General features: G+C 41.2%; 1 protein-coding gene across 1 annotated transcript; it reads right to left on the bottom strand.

The window, feature by feature from the left end:
• Positions 1 to 15,754: 15,754 nt before the first annotated feature.
• USP29 (ubiquitin specific peptidase 29) lies at positions 15,755 to 18,745 on the bottom strand. The gene is given in 4 exon segments (XM_070559552.1): positions 15,755 to 16,286; positions 16,506 to 16,593; positions 16,596 to 16,824; positions 16,826 to 18,745. Coding segments are annotated over 4 exon segments (2,769 nt in total).
• Between the last annotated feature and the right edge of the window lie 404 nt (positions 18,746 to 19,149).

Here is a 19,149-nt window from a genome sequence, read left to right as displayed (position 1 = left end):
TTTCTTATCCAGTTAATAAAGTTACATTTTATAAAAATAAAGAAATCCATATTATATAATCTATATAAGCTAATCTATTACATAATAGAAAATATGTAAAATTTATATATTTTGAGGATAAAATTATTAATGATTTCCGGCTGGTCTGTGGCTGAATGGTTAAGTTCTTGCACTCCGCTTCAGCAGCCCAGGGTTTCTCCAGTTCGGATCCTGGGCGCCGACATGGCACCACTCATCAGGCCATGCTGAGGCAGCATCCCACGTAGCACAACCAGAAGGACCTATGACTAGAATATACAACTAGGTACCGGGGGCACTTAGGGGAGAAGAAGAAGGGAAAAAAAATTATTGATTTCAAGATGGTGACACAGAGCATTAAACCCCAAGCCTAGGAACCCCTTCAGAGCGTGGGGCCCTGTGTGACTTCACTGGCCATATCCCCACAAAGGTGGCCTAAGCTCCAGGGGGACTCTTCTTTCTACAGCTTTCCTTTGTCCCTTTTCATTTCGTGGTCTCATTTGTTCTAAATTTCTGTCACACATTCCTTTCTGATGTGCTCAGATAAGATTGCCAGCTTCTCTGCCTGTCATGTGGGCCTGTATTTACATCTTATAGGATTTCTCCAAGAGGTCATGCCTTCTCCCTGCTGTTCAGTGTATCAGTCAGGGACCCCTCAGGCTGTCCCTAATATTATTTTCAGGTCTGTCTTTGATTTGTGTCCCTGGTCTAGCAACCATGGAGCCATCTGTATATTTTCCCTTTGTGCTTTTCCCTTATTAATTTCTTCTTGGTTTCTCCTTAAATTTAACCTTTTATTTTGAAATCATTTTAGACTTACAAAGAAATGGAACGAATACGATGAAAAATCCCTGTATACCTTCAACCAGATTCCCCAAATGTTAACATTTTTTCACATTTGCATTATCAGTCTCCATATGTGTGTATATGTGTGTGAGGGTGTATATATGTATGTATATACATACATATGTGTACATGTGTATGTAAACACACACACACAAGCTTCTTTTTTCCCAGAAAGAATGAAAGTGGCAGATGTGAAGGCTCCTATACTTTAGAATAACAAGGACATTCTCTCCCATGATCATGGTACGATGATCAAAGTAAGGTACTTAGCATTGAGTACAATACTAATATTAATCTATAAACTTCATTCAAATTTCATCATGTCCAAAAAATGAGCTTTATAGAAAAAGAAAAAAAGGATCTGATCCAAAATTCTTCTGGTTGAAAGGTCAGAGCACTGGCCATGTGTCTGGACGGGTGGAGGTGGCTTGAAGCTTTTGAGATTGTTTACCTGGACTTGAATGGAATAGAGTTTTAGGAAATTTAATGTCATTTTGGGATATGGGAGCCCAACATGAAGGGAAAGAGTCAATAAGGGATTGTTCAGGATCCTTCCACATCTCAGCATGAACACTCTGACTCAGACGAGCTGGGTGAGCCCTCTCTGATCTGTGATAACTTCACATAACATTAGTGTCTGACTGTTAGCCTAGAGCTCTTCTCCCATCAATTTTATGTGCTTGTCCTTTCAACTCCTTTGCCACTTGATTATTGCTTATTTTATTTTTTTAAATTTGTTTTTGTACTTTTCAGAGTCACTTGTATCCATACATGTAAGTTTCCTACCACAATTTCTTCAGTAATAGCTTTATTCTCAGAGCTCCTGGCCTTGGGATTTTAAAAAATATTTGGACAGGCTGATGAAACAAGAAATTGAGACCCAAAAGAACATGTGAATTCACGTAGAATTAGCTAAAGTTATTTAGAAAAAAAAATCAGAATGCATACATCGCAAGTAACCTGCTAATGACTATGAATCTATAGTATATGTTAAGCTCTATTTATCTGAAATTAAAGCTACAGTTGTCACACAGCATCCTACTTTTAGTAAACAGCAGTGTTTCAGTTTGTGTCAGCTGTTATACTCAAGCTTACTCTGCTGGCCTATTTTGGATAATTCTTGATTGGTACCACCTGAGATTGCATGTACTTGCCCATACGTAGAGGTAGTCACATCCTTCAACGTCCTTCAGTAAGGTTAGGTCAGTTCAGTTCCCCACAGACGTTAGGCCTGAAACCAGAATGATCACTGCAATAGATTATTTATGACATTTCATTTCGATCACGTGAGTGGAAAGATTCACACAGGACTTTTCTTTCTACTCTGTTTTAGAAAAAGACTAGGGCATAGAAGAACAGGTTTGGAGATCCCAGGATGTGGAGCAGAGTTTCAAGAGAGAAGTTGCATCAACCAACAAGAAGACATTGACTAAGCAAAAAGACATTGAACTGAACGTGAGAAATTTAAAGAAATCTTTCTACCGAGCATAGACAGTGTTCCTTCAAGACTCAGACTCCTGGAGCCGGCCCGGTGGCGCAGCAGTTAAGTGCACACGTTCTGCTTCGGCGGCCCAGGGTTTGCTGGTTCGGATCCCAGGTGTGGACATGGCACCGCTTGGCAAGTCATGCTGTGGTAGGCGTCCCACACATAGAGTAGAGGAAGATAGGCGTGGATGTTAGCTCAGGGCCAGTGTTCCTCAGCAAAAAGAGGGGGATTGGCAGCAGATGTTAGCTCAGGGCTAATCTTCCTCAAAAAAAAATAAATAAATAAATAAAAACTAAAATAAAATAAGAAATAATAGCAGAGAATTTCCCAAACCTAGGGAAGAAGATGGAAATTCATATGGAAGAGGCAATCAGATCTCCTAAATATGTCAACATAAAAAGACCTACTGCAAGGAATATAGTAGTGAAACTGGCAAAAGTGAATGACAAAGAAAAAATACTAGAAGCAGGAAGGCAGAAGAAAATAATCTACAAAACAACCCCTACCAGGTTTTCAGAAGATTTCTCTGCAGAAACCTTACAGGCTAGGAGAGACTGGAATGGCATATTCAAATATTTGAAGGACAAAAATTTTCATCCAAGAATACTCTCTCCAGCAAAAATATCCTTCAGATAAGATGGAGAAATAAAAATTCTCCCAGATAAACAAAAGCTAAGGGAATTTGTAGCCACAAGACGCCCCCCGCCCCCCGCCAACATCCTCAAGAAGGCCCTCATACATGAAAAAAAAAGGGGAGAAATGGATTACAAAGCACAGGGTAAGGAGATAAATAGGTAGACAAAATCAGAAAATTGTAGCTATTCATCAGAGTAGGTTAGCAAATACTCAAGTACAACATTAAAGATAAAGGGATGGAAAACACCAAAAACAAAGATAATCTTGTCATTTTAACTACAAACTCACAACACAAGATGGAATAAGATGTGAGAAAAACAACTTAGGAGGGGAAGAGGAAAGGGGCTGAATTGGTTTAATCTAAGGAAATAAGAGGCCATCAGAAAATGGACTATCTCATCTACGAGATTTTGAATACAAACCTCATAGTAACCACTAAACAAAAAAGCAGAACACAGACACAAATAATAAATAATGAGAAAACAAAGAAACACAACATGAAAAACTACATAACTCAATTGGTAGACTGAAACACATGGGACAAGAAACAAAGGAAATGCAGGAGAACCGGAAAATGAGTGATAAAATGGCAGCATTAAGCCCTCATGTATTGATAATCACCCTAAACGTAAATGGATTGAATTCTCCAATAAAAAGACACAGAGTGGCGAGATGGATTAAAGAACAAGACCAAACAATACGCTGCCTCCAGGAAACACATCTCAGCTCCTACAACAAACACAGGCTCCGAGTGAAGAGATGGAAGACTATACTCCAAGCTAATAGCAAACAAAAGAAAGCAGGTGTTGCAATGCTTATATCAGACAAAGTAGACGTCAAGATAAGACAAGTAAAGAGAGACAAGGAGGGGCAGCATATAATGATGAAAGGAACACTCCACCAAGAAGATAAAACACTTATAAATATCTATGCACCCAACACAGGAGCACCAAAGTACATAAAGCAACTGTTAACAAGCCTAAAAGGAGATGTTAATAACAACACAATAGTAGTAGGGGATCTCAACACTCCACTCACATCAATGGAGAGATCATCCAGACAGAAAATCAACAAGGAAACAGTGGAATTAAATCAAAAGCTAGACCAGGGGCGGCCCGGTGGCACAGCAGTTAAGTTCACACGTTCAGCTTTGGCAGCCCGGAGTTTGCCAGTTCAGATCCTAGGTGCAGACATGGCACTGCTTGGCAAGCTATGCTGTGGCAAGCATCCCACATATAAAGTAGAGGAAGATGGGCACAGATGTTAGCTCAGGGCCAGTCTTCCTCAGCAAAAAGAGGAGGATTGGCAGCAGATGTTAGCTCAGGGCTAATCTTCCTCAAAGGAAAAAAAAAACCAAGCTAGACCAGTTGGACTTAGTAGGCATATATAGAACACTCCATCCCAAAACAGGAGAATACACATTCTTCTCAAGTGCACACAGAACATTCTCAAGGATAGACCATATGTTTGGAAACAAGGCAAGCCTCAATAAATTTAAGAAGATTGAAATAATCAGAAGCATCTTTTCTGATCACAATGCTATGAAGCTAGAAATTAATTACAAGAAAAAAGCTGAGAAAGGGACAACAGCATGGAGACTAAACAACATATTGAACAAACAATGGATCATTGAAGAAATTAAAGGAGAAATCAAAAAATATCTGGAGACAAATGAAAATGAAAACATACCATACCAACTCATATGGGATGCAGCAAAAGCAGTACTCAGAGGGAAATTCATCATAATACAGGCTCACCTTAACAAACAAGAAAAATCCCAAATAAGCAATCTCAAACTACACCTAACTGAATTAGAGAAAGAAGAACAAAGCCCAAAGTCAGCAGAAGGAGAGAAACAATAAAAATCAGAGCAGAAACAAGTACAATTGGAAGACGAAAGGCAGTAGAAAGGATCGATGAAACAAAAGAGCTGTTTCTTTGAGAAGATAAACAAAACTGACAAGCCCTTAGCCAGACTTACAAAGAAAAAAAGAGAGAAAGCTCAGATAAATAAAATTAGAAACGAAAGAGGAGATATAACAATGGATACCACAGAAGTACAAAGGATCATAAGAGAATACTATGAAAAGCTATATGCCAACAAAATGGACAATCTAGAAGAAATGGATAAATTCGTAGACTCTTACAATCTCCCAAAGCTGAATCAAGAAGAAATTAATAACCTGAATAGACCAATCACAAGTAAAGAGATTGAAACAGTAATCAAAATCATCCCCAAAAGTAAAAGCCCAGAACCGGACAGCTTCCCTGGAGAATTCTACCAAACTTTCAGAGAGGATTTAATACCTCTCCTTCTCAAGCTATTCCAAAAAATCAGGGAAGATGGAATGCTTCCTAACACATTCTTTGAGGCCAACATCACCCTGATACCAAAGCCTGACAAGGACAACACAAAAAAGGAAAACAACAGGCCAATATCACTGATGAGCATAATTGCAAAAACCCTCAACAAAATATTGGCAACTTGAATACAGCAATACATCATGAAGATAATACATCATGATCAAGTGGGATTTATACCAGGACATAGGGATGGTTCAACATCTGCAAATCAATCAATGTGATACACCACGTCAACAAACTGAGGAATAAAAAGAACATGATCATCTCAATAGACACAGCGAAAGCATTTGACAAGATGCAACAGCCGTTTATGATAAAAACTCTTAACAAAATGGGGATAGAAGGAAATTACCTCAACATAATAAAGGCCATATATGACAAACCCACAGCCAACATCATGCTCAATAGGCAAAAACTGAACGCCATCCCTCTGAGAACAAGAACAAGACAAGGATGCCCACTCTCACCACTCTTATTCAACATAGTACTGGAGGCTTTGGCCAGAGCAATTAGGCAAGAGAAAGGAATCCAAATAGGGAGTGAAGAAGTGAAACTCTTGCTGTTTGCAAATGACACGATCTTATATATAGGAAACCCCAAAGAATCCATAGGAAAACTATTAGAAATAATTAACAACTACAGTAAAGTTGCAGGGTACAAAATCAACTTACAAAAATCAGTTGCATTTCTGTACTCTAATAATGAACTTACAGAAAGAGAACTCAAGAGTACAATTCCATTAACAATCGCAACAAAAATAATATATCTAGGAATAAATTTAACCAAGGAGGTGAAGGACTTATACAATGAAAACTATAAGACATAACTGAGAGAAATAGATGATGACATAAAGAGATAGAAAGAGATTCCATGCACATGGATTGGAAGAATAAACATAGTTAAAATGTCCATACTACCCAAAGCAATCTACAGATTCAATGCAATCCCAATCAGAATCCCAATGACATTCTTCACAGAAATAGTACAAAGAACCCTAAAATTCATATGGGGCAACCAAAGACCCCAAATTCATAAAGCAATACATAGAAGAAAGAACAAAGCTGGAGGCATCACAATTCCTGACTTCAAAATGTACTACAAAGCCATAGTGATCAAAACAGCATAGAACTGGTACAAAAACAAGCACACAAATCAATGGAACAGAACTAAAATCACAGAAATAAAATCACACATCTACAGATAGCTAACCTTCAACAAAGGTGCCAAGAACACACAATGGAGAAAGGAAAGTCTCTTCAATAAATGGTGTTGGGAAAACTGGACAGCCATGTGCAAAAGAACGAAAGTAGACCATTATCTCATGTCATACACAAAAATAAACTGAAAATGGATCAAAGACTTGAAGATAAGTCCTGAAACCATAAAACTCCTGGAAGATAATAAAGGCAGTATGCCCTTTGATATCGAACTTAAAAGGATCTTTTCGAACACCATGTCTTCTCATATGAAGGGAACAAAAGAAAAAAAAAAAGTGGGCGCTTCTGCAAGGCAAAAGAAACTAGGACCAAAACAAAAAGACAACCCACCAACTGGGAGAAAATATTTGCAAATCATATATCCAACAAGAGGTCAGTCTCCATAATATATAAAGAACTCACACAACTGAACAACAACAGAAAAACAGCCTGGTCAGAAAATGAGCAGAGGATGTGAACAGACGTTTCTCCAAAGAAGATACACAGATGGCCAACAGGCACATGAAAAGATGTTCAACATCACTAATCATCAGGGAAATGCAAACCAAAGCTACACTAAGGTACCACCTCACATCCCTTAAAATGGCTATAATCACTAAGACTAAAAATAACAAATGTTGGAGAGGGTGTGGAGAGAAGGGAACCCTCATACACTGCTGGTGGGAATGCAAACTGGTCCAGCCACTATGGAAAACAGTATGGAGATTCCTCAAAAAACTAAAAATAGAACTACCATACGACCCAGCCATCCCACTACTGGGTGTCTACCCAAACAACTTGAAATCAACAATCCAAAGTAACATATGCACCCCTATGTTCACTGCAGCACTGCTCACGATAGCCAAGACATGGAAATAATCCAAGTGCCCATCGACCGGTGATTGGATAAAGGAGATGTGGTACACATGTACAATGGAATACTACTCAGCCATTAAAAAAGACAAATTCATCCTATTTGCAACAACATGGAGGGACCTGGAGGGAATTACGCTAAGCAAAATAAGCCAGACTGAGAAAGACAAACACCAGATGATTTCACTCGTAAGTGGCATACAAACAAGCACATGGACAAAGAAAACAGTTCAGTGGTTACCAAGGGAACGGGGGTGGGCACAGGGGGTGAAGGGGAGCACTTACGTGGTGACAGACAAGAAATAATGTACAACTGAAATTTCATAATGGCGTAAACTATTATGAACTCAATAATAAAAAAAAGAACGATTTAAAAAAAAAGAGTAAATACCTAGAATTGAGGAAATTCCCCGGAGTGCCTCCTACTGCTCCCCAGTCCAAAGATTAAAAGTTACTGGAAGATAAGAGCAGCTCCATCCAAGCAGGACTGCTAAGTTCAGTCTCCTCAGGAACAAAGATTGGGATCTTCCCACAAGATAAAAACGACCTGCCTTCTAGAAACACTGGCAGATGGCAAAGGGAGCATGGAATGGCAGTTAAAGAAAGAAGTTATGAAAACCAGCCGTGAGCTCACAGCCACGGCAGAAAGGAGGACTCCAGTCACCACCCACAACTTTTCCCTTGATAGCCCTCTCTCACTCAGCGTATCTATCTAAGCAAATTTCACTTAATCCTTATCTCTTTCCAGGGCAGGGGAAATGACAGGTAGTGTATATAAAGTGTTTTTTTGGTGTTTAAATTTTTATTTTATTCCCCAGTTTACAAGATATAAAGATAAGGGAGTGGCTGAACTATAGAAGAAATAATTCAGAGAGAACGGCGTGCCTGCAAAGACTTTATATTTCCCCATTTGGGGAGCGGGTGAGTGTGTTTCTGTTGAGAGGAGGGATGGTTGTATTGTCTTAGGCAGGAAGATGTTGCTTCTGCTGTCACTTGGAATTTGAAGTTTGGAAGAAGTCCGTCTTCAACAGGATGGACTGTGGAGGAGACGGGGGGAGAGATTTGATCTGACACACACCCATTCTAATCCTCTTCTAGTTTACCTTCCTGAGTTGCAAAGACTGGATAACTAAAAATATTAGTTTTCCAAGCTACCTTGCATTCCAGGGTCCACACGTGGCCCTGCTTTCGCCAAGCAGACACATACGTGTGAGACTTGGAAGGAGGAAGACACTGCGTGGCAGCGAGCAGGAAGAACACACGCTGCCTGCGAACAGATGGGTTCCAGGAAGCAAGAAGCTCAGAATGGCTGGAGCCAATCATTCTGGGGTTTTTCTCCCACTGATCAAGTGAGATAAGTTATCTCCACTTTCTTTTGGAAAACCACGTGAGGAGGGGGTGGGGCAGAGACTTTACAGTTAGAAGGTAAGTCTACTTATTCCTCTTCCTTTCCCAACTCTGTAGACTCATCAAGCGTTATTTATTAAAATTCCTCCCCGGTTTCTAAATTTATTTACTTAGCAGAACATGTTCCCCAATCAAATATATAATCAATCTAGCACATATTATTGATGCAACACTATTTTGTTACATTGTCTTAGGTGTATCATTCCCAATTAGTGAACATATTTACTTTTTTTTTGAGGAAGATTGGCCCAGAGCTAACATCTATTGCCAATCCTCCTCTTTTTGCTGAGGAAGACTGGCCCTGAGCTAATATCCGTGCCCATCTTCCTCTGCTTGATACCTGGGACGCCTGCCATGGCACGGCGTGAGAGCAGTACATAAGTCCGCACCTGGGATCCAAACAGGTGAACCCTGGGCCGCAGAAGCAGAGCAGGTGGACTTAACTGCTGCACCACCAGGCTGGCCCTGGTATTTACATTTTTAAAGGAATGGATACCACACTGGTCACTATTCACTAGAATCTAACTCCATGAGGGTTTATGGCACATCTGGTTTATAGCTACATCTCCAGTGTTTAAAAAAGTTCCTAGTATACAAAAGGCATTTAATAAATGTTTTCTAAACAAATAAGCCAAATCAATCTTCAAAGGATACTCCATATATTAAGTCCTCACTGGCCTCAGATGCAGCCTTCAAATTATAGGCCACTTCAGTATGAATTCCTAGGTGACTATTCCTGGCTAAGCTGTAAGCGAGGACATTACTATATTTTAATATGCATGGGGTTCCAATTGGCTGTGAATTCTTCTCTGATGTCTAAGAAGACACAGCTTTCCCACACTCAGAACATTTATAACATTTTCGTCCAGTGTGGGGTTTTTTAATGTAAGCGGAGGCTTAGCTTCTGGCTGAAGGGTTTTCCACATTCATTACATTCGTGGGCCCTCTCTCTCCCATGAAATTCCTGATGGGTATGAAGGTTTGACCTTGGGAAGAAAGCTTTCCCACATCTATCACACTCAGGATTTTTTTCCAGTATGAGTTTTCTCTGGTTGAATGAGGTTTTTCTTCTGGATGAAGGTATTGCCACATAGATTACGCTCGTAAGCTCTCTCCCCAGCGTGAATTTTCTCATGATCCACAGTGTTTGATTTCTGGGTAAAGGCCTTTCCACGTATGTTACATTTATAAGGTTTCTCTCCTGGGTGTGTTCTCTGGTGTTTCCCAAGATCTGCCTTGTAAATGAAAGCTTTGGCAGTTACTGCAGCAACAGGGTTTTTGTCCATTGTGAACTTTCTTATGTTGAATGAGAGTTGAGTTCTGTTTGAACTACTTTCCATATTCACTACATTCATAGGCTCTCTATACATTATGAATTTTCTCATCATTAATGCAGGATGATTTCCAGGAAAAGGCTTTTCCACGTGTTTTACATTCATAAGGTTTCTCCCCAGTGTGAGTTTTCTGATGTTGAATAAGATTTAGCTTTTGCTTGTAGACTTTTCCACATTCATCACATTTGTGGGCTTCTCCTTCTGTATCAGTTTTCTGTTGTTCATGGTCCCCCGCTTCTCCTTGAAGGCCCTTCCACATTTATTATGTTCAAGGGATTGCTCATCAGTATGCATCCTCAGGCGATTCTGAATATGTGGTTTTGAACTGAATAACTTTTGAAAGGCATTACATTCAAACCGTTTTTCTACAAATTTGGATGAATTCTTGCCAATTAATTCTTGGTATATATATTATAGGAATTAATTTTTTATGCAGCTTTTCATATCTAAACTCTATTTCAAGTGTTTTCCAAATGGGTGACATTGAAGGAGTCTGAGTCTTTTTTTTTTTTTTTTAGGAAGATTAGCCCTGAGCTAACTACTGCCAATCCTCCTCTTTTTGCTGAGGAAGACTGGCCCTGAGCTAACATCCATGACCATCTTCCTCTACTTTATACATGGGACACCTACCACAGCATGGCTTTTGCCAAGCAGTGCCATGTCCGCACCCGGGATCCGAACCGGCGAACTCCGAGCTGTCGAGAAGCAGAATGTGCTAACTTAACCTCTGTGCCACTGGGCCAGCCCCTTCTTTATAGTTTAAATCTCTTTTGTGAAGTAGCTCCTGTACTCATTGAATTATTTCTCTACGTTCTCTTTTAATTTGTTGAGTTTATTGATGATACCCATTTTGAATTCTCTCTCATTTAGATTACATATTTCTGTGTCCTCAGGACTGATTTCTGGTACTAGTCATTTTCTCTCTGGTCTGGAGATTTCATATAATTTTCAATACTGCCAGAGGGCGTGGCTTTTTTCTTTAGCATCCTGGTATTATTTAGTCACAGTTACCACCTATCACCACTGGGTGGGGGTCAAGTGCTGTGTATTCTGAGCCCTCTGTGTTCCACCAGGATCCCAAGCACTGGAGCAGGTCCCCGGGCAGGTGGGGGGGAGGGGTGCTTTCTTCTGTGTGCTCTTGGGGTTTTCTCACTCTGCTCTCACTATCTGCTTTCCTGGGGTATTGGCTTGATCAGGTCACCCCTGCATTAGCTTTCACCTCAGTAGGGGCTTTCCCCTAGGCTGCAAGGGACCTCAGAGACCTTTGATATTCCCTTGAATGAGTGTCCCCTCCCCCTTTCCTTCACTCTGGGAGGCCATGGGCAGTCCTGGGTCACAGTATTTTGGGGAGAGAGTGAAGTTTTCTCTTACCCCTGTCCACCTCCTCCAAGGGGGGCTCCAGTCTCTCTAGCCTCCGACGTTTGACTGCGTGCGTCTCTCAGACGTCCTTTGTGTTATGTGGATGTCCTTTGCTGGAGCGTGAATGTCTTTTTCGTTGTATGGTGGAGGGGAGAGGTCACCAGAGAACTCACTCCACCATGATGCTGACCTCACTCTCCCATACACTCTTTCTTATATCACACCAACAAAGTAATGTATTACTGTACATCTGTCAGCATTAGGAGGCTGTATTGGTTTGCTAGGGCTGCTGTAACAAAGTACCACAGGCTGGGGGCTTAAAAACCAAAAATTTATTGTCTCATGGTTCTGAGGCTATAAGTCCAAGATCAAGCTGTCAGCAGGGTTGGTTCCTTCTGAGGACCACGAGGGAAGGGTCTGTTCTAGGCCTCTCTCCTTGGCTTGTAGATGGCCATCCGTCTTCTCCCTGTGTCTTCACATTGTCTTCCTTCTCTATGTGTCTGTGTCCAAATTTCCCCTTCTAAAGAACCAGCCAGGGGTCAGCCTGGTCGTGCAGCGGTTAAGTTCGCATGTTCCTCTTTGGTGGCCTGGGGTTTGCTGGTTCAGATCCCAGGTGTGGACATGGCACCGCTTGGCAAGCCATGCTGTGGTAGGCGTCCCACATATAAAGCAGAGGAAGATGGGCATGGATGTTAGCTCAGGGCCAGTCTTCCTCAGCAAAAAGAGGGGGATTGGCAGAAGATGTTAGCTCAGGGCTAATCTTTCTCAAAAAAAAAAAAAAAAACCAGAACCAGCCATATTGGATTAGGGTACGCCCTAGTGACCTCATTTAAACTTAGTTACCTCTGTAAAGACCCTATCTCCAAATACAGTTACATTCTAAAGCACTGGGGGTTAAGATTTCAACATGAATTTTTTTGTGAGAGACACAATTTAGCCCATAAAAGAGGTCAAACTGATCACAAGGCAGTCTCAACTTCCATTTAATGCAACACTTATATTCACTTATGTAGGCTTTCCTTCCTTGGGTATTAAGCCTTATACCAAAATGCCCTCATTTTTAGGAGCAAGATGTAAATATTTTGCAAATGGGTCGGAATAATGGGAAATGTCACAACCACCTCCACCTCTTTGTCCCTCAACCAGTGTAATCTGGCTAGAGTAGAAACAACACCTTAGACAGGACAGCACCTTCATGCAGGATGGAATCCAAACTTCTCAAAATTCTGTCTCATAAATGGCACCATAACTGAGTCTCCAATAGGCCAATCTCAATTCTCTAATTCTAGGCGGTTAAATATATGTAAGGCCTGTAAATCCTACAAGCACATCCTCTGCCTTATGTCTTTTGCTTTAAAAATAATTCCTTGGTCACAGACAGTGATATGTGGGATACTGTGATGAGAAATCAGGGGCAATTGTGGCCCCAGTGGGCATTCAGCAATGTCTGGAGACATTACTAGATGACACTGCTTTCTAGTGGATGGAGGCCAGGGATGCTGCTAAACACCCTGCAATGCACAGGGCAGCCCCCACAACAAAGGATTATCCAGCTTCAAACGTCAATAGTGCTGGGGTTGAGAAACACTGTTCTGGCTATACAAGTGAGCCAGCAAAGAATCCAACTGAAGTGTGATCAAGAAAAGATGACTGCTGGGTCCAGCCCCATGGCTGAGTGGTTGAGTTCACATGCTCTGCTTCGGTGGCCCAGGGTTTTGCCAGTTCAGATCCTGGGCGCGGACCTAGCACCACTCATCAAGCCATGCTGAGGCAGTGTCCCACATAGCTTAACTAGAAGGACCTGCAACTAGAATATACAACCACGTACTGGGGGGCTTTGGAGAGAAGAAGGAAAAAAACCCAAAACGATTGGCAACAGATGTTAGCTCAGGTGGCAAGCTTTAAAAAAATAAAAAGAAAGAAAGAAAAGATGACTGCTTATCAGTACCCCCTTTCCTTGGATATAGAGCCCTCTCTTGGTGCTTAACATTGGTATGGGGAAAAGAAAGAAAATCCACAAGAAGGCAAAGGTAATTAGAGGCAAAGGAATAAGCATGTGGACTTAGAGGGAAGCTATGGGAAGGAGACGAGGAGGGCTTGTGTAGCAAGAGGACGCGGGGGAGGAATCTAAGTTACATGTAAAAGGGTTAAATTAAATCTGAGTGTCCAGGAAGTTCTTGGGTATGGCAGATCTGTTGCATTCAGGAAGCCCAGCATTTTTCTTTAAACTCCTGGTAGTCAGGGTTGGTTTACATAAATTCACATGTGTGGATCCACCTGGCTTCATCGGTCCCCATTGATGCCATTACGGCATAGAAGAGACTTTGACCTTGGAAACGGTGGCATTCCCTCTCACAGCATGTGGAAACGCCTTAAGTTTTCGAGTTTATTGCTTTTATTCGTTTCCCTGCCATTTGGTAACACCCAAGACGGTCAAACACACACACAGGAAGGAGAGAGGGCAAAGTAGGTGAGGCAACACACTGACAAACGTGTTATTTTGGACAGAACATTATACATAAGCAAATTTATATGTTATAATTATGTGTGTGGGATTGGAAGAAAATACACCAAAAATACTAATAGTAGAATTATAGATATGTTTCTATTTCTTTCTTTCTTTTTTTTTTGAGGAAGATTAGCCCTGAGCTAACATCTGCTGCCAATCCTCCTCTTTTTGCTGAGGAAGACTGGCCCTGAGCTAACATCCGTGCCCATCTTCCTCTACTTTATATGTGGGATGCCTGCCACAGCATGGCTTGCCAAGTGGTGCCATGTCCACACCTGGGATCCGAACCAGCGAACCCCAGGCTGCTGAAGCAGAACTAGCACACTTAACGGCTGTGCCACCAGGCCAGCCCCTCTGTTTCTTTTTCATACTTTCCTTCTTTTCCCCTTAATGTTAAAAACAATACTTCAAAAAAAAATCTTGTGAGCCAGCCCTGATGGCCTGGTGGTTAAGGTTCAGTGTGCTCTGCTTTGGCGGCCTGGGTTCACTTCCTGCGAGTGGAACCGCGCTACTCGTCTGCCAGTAGCCATGCTGTGGTGGTGGCTCACATACAGGAGTTGGAAGGACTTAAAACTAGAATATTCAACTATGTAAGGGGGCTTTGGGGACGACAAAAAAGACAGAGGAAGATTGGCAACAGATGTCAGCTCAGAGCAAATCTTTCCCAACAAAAACCCAAAACCAAACAAACAAAAACCTTATACATACAATTCTGATTGTTCTTCTCTTTGCTCTCTCTTCTTTCCCATATCCACTCTGCCTAACTTTGCCCCATATTTTATACCAGGCTTTTCCTATCTCTTTGCACCCACAAAATCCTCTCAACTTTCACACATCCACTCGTGTGGCCTATTGATGTTGGGAAATTTATACGCTGTTTAAGCCTTGGCCACCAGGCTATCTTGTAAATTTATGAAGATGGGCTTATAATCTTATTTATATTAATAACATAAACAACATTTTACAGTGTTGATGAATTTTCAAAATCACCCTCATGTCATTTTTTAACATACTGCATTTTCCATGCAATCCTGCAATTATACCCTGTAATTCCTGGAAGAATGTTCAAATACACTTGATGGCCAGATGTCAGATTTTACCAGTAACCAGTCACAAACACACGTGGAGGCCAGACAATAGTACACGACAAGGTTGAGCTTTTACTTTAATAAGTTTACAAAAGAAAGGCATACATGAATTTAAGGAACATGAATTTAAGGGAAAAAAATGTAATTAAAATCCTTTATATAACATAAGCAATTCATATATACAGTATCAAAATATAGCAAGATACTCTTCACACTAAAGTAATGGTTCTCAAATTTTCTGGAGCATTAGCTTTCCGTCAATTGCTGAGTCACGCCCCCAGAGTTTCTGCTTCAGCTGGCCTGGAGTGGGATCCAAAATGTTGCACTTCTAATCAGCCCCTGGCTGCAGCTGCGCTGCTGGTGTAGGAACAACGTTTGAAAACCCACTGCATTCCCACCTAAAAAGCACCTTTCTAATCTTGCAGGAGAGAACAATCCATATCAGCCTGAGCCATGGGATCTAGGTGTCTGCTGCAGAGTTAGAATAGATATTTCCCTAAAATGGGTGTTTCATCTTGAACTTTCCTCTTGAGCTACTTGTCTCTTCATCTCCCGGCAGCGTTCAGAATTTTCCTTCTGTGGAGGAAGTGGGACTGCGTGAGGCAGTCAAGAGATTTGTGCAATGAGACATCTTCCTCTTATTTCTCCTGAAGGATCTTCCCTACCTCTGTTCTAAGTACCTGGGAATTCTCTGCCTTTCCCAACAGTGCCTCAAAGATCTCATTGTGCGTGTAAAAGAAGATATACCCAGTGCAAAGCCTAGCCTCCTGCATTACGGACTTTTCGATTTGTGATACTCGTAAATCACTGTACGTGAACCAGGCCTACCTCTGAAAGTCATAAACATCGCTGATGTAATGGCCTGAGTGTGGGGAGTGCCCAAGATGGCTGACCACACTGATGAGCTGGTAGGCATGAAGAGGGTCTCTCATCTGGGTATTTCTTTTCGGTTCTCTGGCTTCAGCTTCTGTGTTCTCTGTATCTAAAATGTCTTTGTTTCCAGAGTTCTTATCGGAACCCAACGCACCAAGGGAATTCAGGTTAGCCTTCTGAGGACTATTGAGGTCCTTCTCTATGTGTTCCTGGGCATCCGGCTTCCCAATGCTTGGAGGTGGTTCCTGCTGAAGGAATTCTTTCTTTTTTTTTTTTTTTTTAAAGATTTTATTTTTCCTTTTTCTCCCCAAAGCCCCCTGGTACATAGTTGTATATTTTTAGCTGTGGGTCCCTCTAGTTGTGGCATGTGGGATGCCGCCTAAGCATGGCCTGACAAGCGGTGCCATGTCTGCGCCCAGGATCCGAACCCGCAAAACCCTGGGCTGCTGCAGCCACTCGGCCACCGGGCTGGCCCCCTGAAGGAATTATTCATAGATTCTCTTTCCATCATGCTACTGGAGTTGTTCAGCCATTCCTTCAGATCTTTCTGGAATCCAGGTTTCTTTATCCTCACAAAAATCTTCAGTAGACTCAGTGACACTAACTCTACAAATGCGTTGGTTTTCTCATATTTCTTAAGTTCTGGGTTGTCAGCTACCTCTTGAAGATGAATCTCTACAAGACCTGTGCGTGGACTGCTGGTAGGTTTACCTGCATCTTCACAGATCATAGGAAGAGAAATATCTCCTTGATCCATCGAGTCAGCTGCTAGCAGCTCCTTTTCACTGACTGTCCCATCTCCTGAGTTTACCAGTTCTGACTCTACTGCATTCAGTAGAACACTTTTCCAGGTCTCTCTGCTGCTGTTCTTGGCTGGACCCTTCACAGATTTTCCGGAAATTTTGTGGTTTGGCTTCCTTCTCTGATGGAATTTGTAAAACCAGGGACTCACTGGATTCTGAGATCAACATTACTGAAGGTGTTGATGGGCTGATGATCTCAGAAATCATCTCTTGAGAGACATTCAGGACTTTGGAGTCCCCAGTAGGTGCATTACTGCCCAAGGGAAGCAGTGGTTTGGTATTATCATTGCAATGAGAAGACAAGCTTAAATATTTGGGAACATGGACTCGCTGGTTATCCTTCACTAGCTACCAAACATCACTAAAGTTATAGCATTTCAGATGAACAATAAGGACCCTGGGAAGCCTACTGAATTTGTGCTTTGCAACAGAACTCTTGTGCTTGCACTTCTCACAGTTACACTCAGGTTCTTCTGCTCTAAAGAAAAAATCAAAACAATTTTGAATAGAGAAAGGAAGTGGTTTTGTTTCTTGGGGAAGGTTGATGGAGAGATAATGACTCGGTTCTGCCTTGAGAACCACCTGACCACAGGCTTTACAAATAATGGAGCACTGCAATTCAAACTCAAAATTAGCAACAGCAAGACAAACAAATGACTTGGTGGCAGCATTACCAGCATACCTCTGTGGAGACGAATTTTCATCCCCAAGTTCTCTCTCAGTCCTCAAAGTGGTGTTTAATTTTTTCATGTCCTCTTTCAGCTGATCTAAACAGTGACCTAAGAACTCATGAGCATCATTCTGAATGTTGCTAGAGAATGTCTCTGCAACCACTGAAATGGTACTTTTAACATTTACAAGTAACCCTTTCTTGGTCTCCACGTTACAGACACCTTTTAACACCAGTAACTGGTTCAAGTCCATAACAAGAGCACCAAAGGGAATTTTCTCCCATGGGACACCTTGCTTAAGTAAGTCATCAGCAAACAGTGGAATTGCAAATAGTGACTGTAAACTTGCATTCACGTAACAGGTATTTCCCAAATTAGGAAAGCCTTGCCATAGTTGTTCTGGGTGAGAGTCAAGGGGCACCTGGGATTCATTACATCCTGGATCATTCTGGCTAGACATTAGTCCTGAGCGAAATTCCAAACTGCTTTTGGAAGAGAGAAGTTGGACTGAATGAAGAGCCTTATCTAGGTTAGGATTTTAAGCAGAGATGGTCTTGCATGAAGGTCCATATTTTGAATTTCTATCCCTTTTTGGATCTTTTAAATGCAGTGGTTTCTTCCCAATGCCGCTTACATACTTAAAGGAATTTGTCTTCAGTTTCTTGTTTAGTATGGGGTTATTTTCTTCCCAGAGGCCCTCACTCATCTCTAGACAAGATGATTGCATTCTTTTCCCCTTTCCACCTTGATTTTCTAATAGGCCTGTTGTGACAAGCATTGGTGATTTTGATATTAATGAAGGCATCTTCTGAGGGAAAGGTGTCTCACTTACTTTTTCTGTATTAAAGAATCCATAACTTGGCATGTCACAAACCTTGTGAAATGGAGTTTTGTCAATTTCCTTCCGTGTATTTCTGCTGTCAAAAACACGCCAATCACTATCAGATTCCATAGGTGATTGGAATTCGTTTTGATGGACTATATCCAGGAACATCTTCAACTGTTCGGCATCTCTGCGCGATAATTTGTCAATAAACAAGGAGCTATTGTTTTTCAAAGTTAAATTCAGGCAACTTTGTCTCTCTCCACAATGTCTAAGGACCACATTTGTAATATTATTACTTAGCTGAAAAACCCTTATAAATTCTCCAGAATTGAAAATGACCACCAGGCTGGTTTCCTTTTTTCCTTCCACTGTTTCAATGAATACTTCTCTAGATTTAGTTATCCCAGTCTTCTTGCTCCAAATTTGGATAAAACCATGTATCCTTAGAGGAGCCATCCTTTCTTTACAAATGAAACTCATGCAACCTAAATAAAAAAGCACACATATACACTTTAATCCAAAATGTATTTAGTGATGGAAAACCTTATGTAATAATAATTTTCTTTTGGTCTTCTCTTTATGCCTTAGGTACAAGATACTTTTGGGGAACTACTTAAATTCTGAAGGTATGCCAGTTCTCTAGAAAACATAAATTTCGAATACATCCTTTTTCAAGGGAGCTGTTAGAAGGCGAGGAAGATGAAAGATGGCTTAAATAGTGGATATAGGATGAAATGAGATTCATCCCTGGGATGCAAGGATGGTTCAACATATGAAAATCAATAAATGTGATGCATCACATTAATAGAATGAAAGACAAAAATCACACAATAATCTCAATAGATGCAGATAAAGCAGTT

The sequence above is a fragment of the Equus przewalskii genome, chromosome 9 (genome assembly GCF_037783145.1).
Source record: "Equus przewalskii isolate Varuska chromosome 9, EquPr2, whole genome shotgun sequence".
In the NCBI taxonomy this organism is placed as follows: domain Eukaryota; kingdom Metazoa; phylum Chordata; class Mammalia; order Perissodactyla; family Equidae; genus Equus; species Equus przewalskii.
Note: the sequence above shows the minus strand (reverse complement) of the source record. Positions and strands in the feature narration are given on the sequence as shown.